The sequence below is a fragment of the Labrus mixtus genome, chromosome 5 (assembly GCF_963584025.1).
Source record: "Labrus mixtus chromosome 5, fLabMix1.1, whole genome shotgun sequence".
NCBI classification, from domain to species: Eukaryota; Metazoa; Chordata; class Actinopteri; order Labriformes; family Labridae; genus Labrus; species Labrus mixtus.
The window spans coordinates 33,271,847-33,281,202 of NC_083616.1; the positions used below are offsets into that span (position 1 = coordinate 33,271,847).

The following is a 9,356-nucleotide window of genomic DNA, read 5'->3' on the forward strand; positions in this document are numbered from 1 at the left end:
GAGTAAAGTGTAAAAAGCTCTTTCATGAGAACAGTAAGAAACTGTTTGAACCGTCCCCCTTTTTATTGATTCAAAAACTATAAACTATATTTTTTAGATCCTAGAACTGGAAGAACTGTTTTTAGCGCCTGTTATTAAAACAAATGGTGCTACATATTTTTTATGATTATGATTATTATGATTATTATGATTATTATTATTATTATTATTATTATTATTATTATTATTAAGAGTAGTTGTAGTAGTATTATTATGCAGCAATATTTTTAGAGAGGACATATTACCCCCCTCCTCCACCTTTTCAAACAGTCCCCTCCTCCACCTTTTCAAACAGTCCTCTCCTCCACCTTTTCAAACAGTCCTCTTCTCCACCTTTTCAAACAGTCCTCTTCTCCACCTTTTCAAACAGTCCTCTTCTCCACCTTTTCAAACAGTCCTCCTCCTCCACCTTTTCAAACAGTCCTCTTCTTCACCTTTTCAAACAGTCCTCATCCTCCATCTTTTCACTCCTCTGTAGAGAGAATAAAAATGGCCAACCTGCACAAAAGTTTTTTAACCAGAATCCCACTGTGACATCACAAGGAGAGCACATTAGAAACAGAGCATTTTTCTCTGTGTTGTAAGACTTATGCAGACCACAAACAAAGGACTGGATGGTTTATTTGACATGTTGTGGGTCAGTAGACACTCAGGTTACACAGATACAAACAAATAAAAGAGCACAAAAAGACCCTCTTACTTAATGAATAAACGTACATTATCATTAGCCCTCATATCCAGGATGAAGGCAGTCTTTTTCCATGTGTTTATTGTGCGTGTACTTGCCTCTGAAGTGTGTTGCTATGTAATATTGAATCTTTGTCCATTGATTGTCTCCCAGCAGGCAGAAGAGCAGAGTTTATTTTCCAACTCTGAACCAGAAGAGGAGCTGAATGAGTCCCGGAGAAAGGGCCCCTTCAAGCCGCTTCTTGGCTCTTGTAAAATCTTTTTGGCACCAGGAGAGAAACAGCATCAAACTGCAGAGCTGCAGGGGCGCCTCATCATTCAGAGCAAAGCTGCAGAGCAGTGAGAATCACACCTTGTTTCAAAAACCTCCTCTGTTTTAGCCTCACTTCACTGGCTCGCCGTGTGTTTTCATAACTGATTTATAAATCTTTAAACGGGCTGGCTCCTTCTTGTCTTGCTGACCGTTCATCACGGACTCTCAGATCAACAGATCAGATGCTTCTGTCCCGCGGTCGATGGTGAAGCTCAGGGGCGAGCGAGCGTTTTCAGTAGCAGCCTCAAAGCTCTGGAACGCTTCGCCTCCACATGATCGTCTGTCCTCCACTCTGCCTGTTTTTAAATCTAAGCTTTACTAGCAAGGACCCATCACAACAAAGAACATGTTTAAACATTGACTGTGACTTCATATGTTTATTCAACCCGGCCCAGACTGTACCTAGAATAAGAGAGAGTCATGGGAGAGGAAAACACCAAGTTGAAAAGGAAGGGATGAGGAATGAGGGTGAATGGATGAGAGGGAGGGAAAAGCACTTCCTCAGGAAGATTCAAAGTAGAATGTAGATTTACTTTTAGCTTAATATGTGTAAGGGTACGTTTTATAGAAAATAATTCAAATATCATGTTACAAAAAGATTGAAAATGAATTTTGAACATTTGGGACGTCCAGCACCTCCCTCTTAGGGTTCAAAACGTTTATGATTTTTTTCTTTTCAGTTTTACAAACGGGAAGAAAGCAATGGAGAAGTCCCAGTACGAGAAGGCTGTGATCTGCTTCTCCAAAGCCATCACACTGAAGCCAGAACAGGTACTACAAGAGACCCCTAACAGGTACTAACCGAGACCCCTAACAGGTACAACAAGAGACCCCTAACAGGTAGAACAAGAGACCCCTAACAGGTACAACAAGAGACCCCTAACAGGTACAACAAGAGACCCCTGACAGGTACAACAAGAGACCCCTAACAGGTACAACAAGAGACCCCTAACAGGTACAACAAGAGACCCCTAACAGGTACTACAAGAGACCCCTAACAGGTACAACAAGAGACCCCTAACAGGTACTACAAGAGACCCCTAACAGGTACAACAGGAGACCCCTAACAGGTACAACAAGAGACCCCTAACAGGTACTAACCGAGACCCCTAACAGGTAGAACAAGAGACCCCTAACAGGTACAACAAGAGACCCCTAACAGGTACTAACCGAGACCCCTAACAGGTACAACAAGAGACCCCTAACAGGTACAACAAGAGACCCCTAACAGGTACAACAAGAGACCCCTAACAGGTACAACAGGAGACCCCTAACAGGTACAACAGGAGACCCCTAACAGGTACAACAAGAGACCCCTAACAGGTACAACAGGAGACCCCTAACAGGTAGAACAAGAGACCCCTAACAGGTACAACAAGAGACCCCTAACAGGTACAACAGGAGACCCCTAACAGGTACAACAAGAGACCCCTAACAGGTACTACAAGAGACCCCTAACAGGTACTAACCGAGACCCCTAACAGGTACAACAGGAGACCCCTAACAGGTACAACAAGAGACCCCTAACAGGTACTAACCGAGACCCCTAACAGGTAGAACAAGAGACCCCTAACAGGTACAACAAGAGACCCCTAACAGGTACTAACCGAGACCCCTAACAGGTAGAACAAGAGACCCCTAACAGGTAGAACAAGAGACCCCTAACAGGTAGAACAAGAGACCCCTAACAGGTACAACAAGAGACCCCTAACAGGTAGAACAAGAGACCCCTAACAGGTAGAACAAGAGACCCCTAACAGGTACTACAAGAGACCCCTAACAGGTACAACAAGAGACCCCTAACAGGTAGAACAAGAGACCCCTAACAGGTACAACAAGAGACCCCTAACAGGTACAACAAGAGACCCCTAACAGGTAGAACAAGAGACCCCTAACAGGTAGAACAAGAGACCCCTAACAGGTACAACAAGAGACCCCTAACAGGTACAACAAGAGACCCCTAACAGGTACAACAAGAGACCCCTAACAGGTAGAACAAGAGACCCCTAACAGGTACTAACCGAGACCCCTAACAGGTACAACAAGAGACCCCTAACAGGTACTAACCGAGACCCCTAACAGGTACAACAGGAGACCCCTAACAGGTAGAACAAGAGACCCCTAACAGGTACAACAAGAGACCCCTAACAGGTACTACAAGAGACCCCTAACAGGTACAACAGGAGACCCCTAACAGGTAGAACAAGAGACCCCTAACAGGTACAACAAGAGACCCCTAACAGGTAGAACAAGAGACCCCTAACAGGTACAACAAGAGACCCCGAACAGGTACTAACCGAGACCCCTAACAGGTACAACAAGAGACCCCTAACAGGTACAACAAGAGACCCCTAACAGGTACAACAAGAGACCCCTAACAGGTACTAACCGAGACCCCTAACAGGTACAACAAGAGACCCCTAACAGGTAGAACAAGAGACCCCTAACAGGTACTAACCGAGACCCCTAACAGGTACAACAAGAGACCCCTAACAGGTACTAACCGAGACCCCTAACAGGTACAACAGGAGACCCCTAACAGGTAGAACAAGAGACCCCTAACAGGTACAACAAGAGACCCCTAACAGGTACTACAAGAGACCCCTAACAGGTACAACAGGAGACCCCTAACAGGTAGAACAAGAGACCCCTAACAGGTACAACAAGAGACCCCTAACAGGTAGAACAAGAGACCCCTAACAGGTACAACAAGAGACCCCGAACAGGTACTAACCGAGACCCCTAACAGGTACAACAAGAGACCCCTAACAGGTACAACAAGAGACCCCTAACAGGTACAACAAGAGACCCCTAACAGGTACTAACCGAGACCCCGAACAGGTACAACAGGAGACCCCTAACAGGTACAACAAGAGACCCCGAACAGGTACAACAAGAGACCCCTAACAGGTACAACAAGAGACCCCGAACAGGTACAACAAGAGACCCCTAACAGGTACAACAAGAGACCCCGAACAGGTACAACAAGAGACCCCTAACAGGTACAACAAGAGACCCCGAACAGGTACAACAAGAGACCCCTAACAGGTACAACAAGAGACCCCTAACAGGTACTAACCGAGACCCCGAACAGGTACAACAAGAGACCCCTAACAGGTACAACAAGAGACCCCGAACAGGTACAACAAGAGACCCCTAACAGGTACAACAAGAGACCCCGAACAGGTACTACAAGAGACCCCTAACAGGTACTACAAGAGACCCCTAACAGGTACTAACCGAGACCCCTAACAGGTACAACAAGAGACCCCTAACAGGTAGAACAAGAGACCCCTAACAGGTACTACAAGAGACCCCTAACAGGTAGAACAAGAGACCCCTAACAGGTACAACAGGAGACCTCTGACAGGTACTAACCGAGACCCCTAACAGGTACAACAGGAGACCCCTAACAGGTACAACAAGAGACCCCTAACAGGTACAACAAGAGACCCCTGACAGGTACAACAAGAGACCCCTAACAGGTACAACAAGAGACCCCTGACAGGTACAACAGGAGACCCCTGACAGGTACAACAAGAGACCCCTAACAGGTACAACAGGAGACCCCTGACAGGTACAACAGGAGACCCCTAACAGGTACAACAGGAGACCCCTAACAGGAGGGGGGGTACCTGTAGTTGGACAGAATCATAATGTCAACAACAGAGACCCTGTGCTTGTTTGTATTTCAGACTGAGACACATGTCAGACAGGCTGAGGTCTACCTGCAGCTTTGTGACTTCCAGTCAGCAGCAACTTGTTACAAACGGGCGTGGCTCCTGGAGCCCGGAGCCTTCAGCGCCCGCTTGGCCTTCATCTATTACAACAACAAGAGACCCCGAACAGGTACTACAAGAGACCCCTAACAGGTACTACAAGAGACCCCTAACAGGTACAACAAGAGACCCCTAACAGGTAGAACAAGAGACCCCTAACAGGTACAACAAGAGACCCCTGACAGGTACTAACCGAGACCCCTAACAGGTACAACAAGAGACCCCTAACAGGTAGAACAGGAGACCCCTGACAGGTACAACAAGAGACCCCTAACAGGTACAACAAGAGACCCCTGACAGGTACAACAGGAGACCCCTAACAGGTACAACAGGAGACCCCTAACAGGAGGGGGGGTACCTGTAGTTGGACAGCATCATAATGTCAACAACAGAGACCCTGTGCTTGTTTGTATTTCAGACTGAGACACATGTCAGACAGGCTGAGGTCTACCTGCAGCTTTGTGACTTCCAGTCAGCAGCAACTTGTTACAAACGGGCGTGGCTCCTGGAGCCCGGAGCCTTCAGCGCCCGCTTGGCCTTCATCTATTACCTCCAGGTAACAGAACAAACCCTGAGCCAGATCCACAGAGGAGTGTGTGTTGGATAAAAATGCATTAAGGAGAATTTAAAGCTGTTTTTAAGTTGACATCCTGAGTACACAGTGGAGTTAAGTCCAGTTACATTTTGCTTACTTAGCGTATCTGTAGAATAATAAGGAACATGGTATCTGCTCTCTCAGTGGAAGAGATTTCCCCCCTCACTTTCGGCTCAGAGCTTCCAGGGATTTGAAGGCGACCTTTTAATTCATCTGAGATCAGTTGCCTCTGAGTGAAATAATTGAATGTTAATGATTGTGTGTGCTGTCTCACGCAGGGCCAGTGTTTGTTTGAGCGAGGTCTTTTCTTCGAGGCTCTGGAGGCCTTCAGAAAAGCTGCTGAGGTGAAGCCCGGCTGCAGGGCCTACGAGTCCAGAAGGTCAGGAACACGTGTCTTTAGATCTAGACTAAAGTAGAGAACACTTACCCTGATCTTGTGACTGTTTTGTAACTTGTTGTCCAGCCTGGCCTGCCTGTCAGCTGCAGGTCATCACACAGACTGTCTGAAGCTGGTGAACGACTGGATGGTGTCACGCGGTCCCACCTCAGACCTTTACATCCTCAGAGCTCGACTTCACAAACTGCTCAACCAGGTTACATCTGTAGGACTCTTACTTTGCAAACATTTAAAAAACCTGCAGCAAAGACACACCGTACACCTCAGGCTGATGCAGCGAGGAGATATTCACCTCTATAGATCAGAAGAGTAGGAATATAAAGACTCTGCTCCTGCTGTAACACATTAACTGTGATTCATCAGTCTGTGTTATTCTCTCCTGTGCAGACGTCACAGTGTTACCAGGATGTTAAGTCAGTCTGTTATTCTCTCCTGTGCAGACGTCACAGTGTTACCAGGATGTTAAGTCAGTCTGTGTTATTCTCTCCTGTGCAGACGTCACAGTGTTACCAGGATGTTAAGTCAGTCTGTGTTATTCTCTCCTGTGCAGACGTCACAGTGTTACCAGGATGTTAAGTCAGTCTGTGTTATTCTCTCCTGTGCAGACGTCACAGTGTTACCAGGATGTTAAGTCAGTCTGTGTTATTCTCTCCTGTGCAGACGTCACAGTGTTACCAGGATGTTAAGTCAGTCTGTGTTATTCTCTCCTGTGCAGACGTCACAGTGTTACCAGGATGTTAAGTCAGTCTGTGTTATTCTCTCCTGTGCAGACGTCACAGTGTTACCAGGATGTTAAGTCAGTCTGTGTTATTCTCTCCTGTGCAGACGTCACAGTGTTACCAAGATGTTAAGTCAGTCTGTGTTATTCTCTCCTGTGCAGACGTCACAGTGTTACCAAGATGTTAAGTCAGTCTGTGTTATTCTCTCCTGTGCAGACGTCACAGTGTTACCAGGATGTTAAGTCAGTCTGTGTTATTCTCTCCTGTGCAGACGTCACAGTGTTACCAGGATGTTAAGTCAGTCTGTGTTATTCTCTCCTGTGCAGACGTCACAGTGTTACCAGGATGTTAAGTCAGTCTGTGTTATTCTCTCCTGTGCAGACGTCACAGTGTTACCAGGATGTTAAGTCAGCATTGGTGTTGGAGCCGACTTGTCCGCAGGCCGCAGCTCTGCTGGATCAGCTGCAGGAAGTCAGTGAACAGGCCAGACAGAAAGCTGTGGACAGATCTGTGACGGGCCAGCTGCCTGAAGCACTCTGCATGATCAACATCGCTCTGGAGAACAGCCCAGAAGATGCAAAACTCTACCTGTTCAGGTGAGTCTGACCATATGAAACACAAGCTGTAAACACGTCAGTGTAGTTTCAGTTTGACATGTTCGTGATAACCTGCATGAGGTCGTTCGAGGAGCAGTCCTCCTGAAATCCTCCTGAGCTGGTCGATCTGATCTAATGAGTGGACAAATGTGGCTGTTAGTTTTGTGCAAGTGTGAAGAATGTTTTTATCTTATCCAGGCAGCAAAAAAAAACACAAAGTGTTTAAATTTCTGTTATTATATAAACTGAAAAGTTTTAAAGATTATCTTAATGATGCTGAAATCTGATGTTGCAGGACGTTTTGATAAACAGAAAGAATCAATAAATTAGTGTTCAATCTTTTTTTTTTATTCATTTATATTCAATCCTGTTGAAGTAAATTTAATGTAATGTTTTGTCATATCCACTTTGTCTCATTCACTCGTTATCCATCCATCAGAGGGGTTCTTTACCGATGTCTGAAGGACTTCACAGCAGCCATTGAGGATCTGGTCCAGGCTGCGGAGCTGAGGGATGAGGAGCGGGATGATGAAGGTGGCTCTCTGCAGCAGGAGGTGAACTTTCAGCTGGTTCTCACCTACAATGATTTCTCAGTGGGGTGCTTCAGCAGAGGTCTTTACGCTGAGGCAACACTGCTTCTCAACAAGGCCATTGAGGAGGAGAAGGAGCAGGCCGCTCTGTACCTGAACCGAGGAGGTGTGTGTGTGTTTACAGCTCATAAGATCAGCTGTTAGGTTTCATGTAAACATGAACAGTTTCTTCAGCAGCAGGTGTGTGTGTGTGTGTGTGTGTGTGTGTGTGTGTGTGTGTGTGTGTGTGTGTGTCAGACTGCTTCTTCAAACAGGGCGAGTGGATCTTTGCTTTGGCTGACTACCAGCAGGCTGAGGAGATGAGTCAGCCCGATGAGCCGTCTGTCCGGCTGCGCCTCGCTGTCGTTTACAACACGCTGGGCTCTCACTGCGTCCAGGACGGGTCAGAACAAACACACACAAACAGAAGAGAGAGAAACCTGTCGGATGCTGCGTTAGTGAGTGTGTGTGTGTGTGTGCTCCTGCAGGTGTTTCCAGGAGGCAGCTGAAATGTTTTCTTTGGCCGTGAAGTATAACCCCGCGGCCGCTCGCTACTACGAGAACCGATCGAAGGCGTTTCGAAAGCTTCTTCACTTGGATGGAGCCAGGGCGGACCTCATCTGCCTGCTGATCCTGGATCCTACCAATGAGGAGGTCAGAGCCCTCTCCCCCCTCCTCTGACCCTGAACCATGAATACAGAGAGATTTTTTGAGTCTTTGATTTGAAATTATCATCATAATAATTTTTTTTCATTTTTGGGCTTTTTGTGCCTTTAATGGAGAGATAGAACAGTGGATAGAGTAGAAAATCAGGGAGAGAGCGACATCGGGATCTGAACCCGGGCCGCCCACGTTAAGGACTACAGCCTCCATACATGGGGCGCGCACACTAACCACTGAACCACCAGCGCCCCGTGACTCCATTGTTTGAGAAACAGTTTATGCATATAACACAGTTATGTGGTTTTGATTTTGGAATAGGTATGTTTTTTCAATGTGTGTGTGTGTGTGTGTGTGTGTGTGTGTGTGTGTGTGTGTGTGTGTGTGTGTGTGTGTGTGTGTGCGCGTGTGTGTGTAGCTGCCTCCGATGATGATGAGTCTGTTCCCCGGCTGCAGTGAGTCGGATGTTTTGTCGAGTGCAGCAGCACAAGCAGTCAAAGTTCAGCTGATGGAAAATATGATGGCCTGCAGTTTCTCTTCTGACCAGCAGAGGTCAGTAAAGCTCATGGGATGAATGCACCACAACATCCTACAAATCAAACAAACACGTCTCTTCATACCTGAAAGGTTCCACCAGAGCATTTACATGTGAAGTGTTTTAATAATTCACAGAGTGAGTTCCTGCACTCTCTCTGACCTCACAGCGCTAAATCAGTGGGAATAAAAATCATTATTCCCACCTGTGACACTCAACAATTGTACAAAATATTTTTTTAATAGACTGAAATGTGTTAATACATGAGGACAGATAGTGACGAGTGTGTCCTGTCTTGTGTTTTCAGACTGAGTGATAAGCTCCAGAAGATAACTCTGTTCGACGAGAGCTCAGAGAGCCAATCAGAGAGCCAATCAGAGGAGCCGTCAGGAGGGGAGCAGAAGTTGTGTGTTAACAAACAGGAGGTGAAGATTTATGTGAAGAGTCTTCTGCAGGAACACAAATAA

General features: G+C 46.4%; 1 protein-coding gene across 1 annotated transcript; it reads left to right on the forward strand.

The window, feature by feature from the left end:
* Positions 1 to 781: 781 nt before the first annotated feature.
* On the forward strand, positions 782 to 9,356 carry LOC132973872 (tetratricopeptide repeat protein 16). Its single transcript, XM_061037512.1, has 11 exons — positions 782 to 1,065; positions 1,720 to 1,810; positions 5,237 to 5,374; positions 5,692 to 5,792; positions 5,877 to 6,006; positions 6,911 to 7,125; positions 7,565 to 7,821; positions 7,953 to 8,097; positions 8,183 to 8,348; positions 8,773 to 8,906; positions 9,197 to 9,356. Exons 1-11 carry the CDS (start codon positions 782 to 784, stop codon positions 9,354 to 9,356), a joined length of 1,821 nt encoding a protein of 606 aa, XP_060893495.1.

What these genes read in the sequence shown, in the direction of transcription:
- LOC132973872 (XM_061037512.1), top strand. Translation starts at nt 782, where the DNA reads ATGAAGGCAGTCTTTTTCCATGTGTTTATTGTGCGTGTACTTGCCTCT. An exon ending in TCACACTGAAGCCAGAACAG is followed by an intron (nt 1,811 to 5,236) that starts GTACTACAAGAG and finishes TTTGTATTTCAG; the next exon opens with ACTGAGACACATGTCAGACA. An exon ending in CCTTCATCTATTACCTCCAG is followed by an intron (nt 5,375 to 5,691) that starts GTAACAGAACAA and finishes TGTCTCACGCAG; the next exon opens with GGCCAGTGTTTGTTTGAGCG.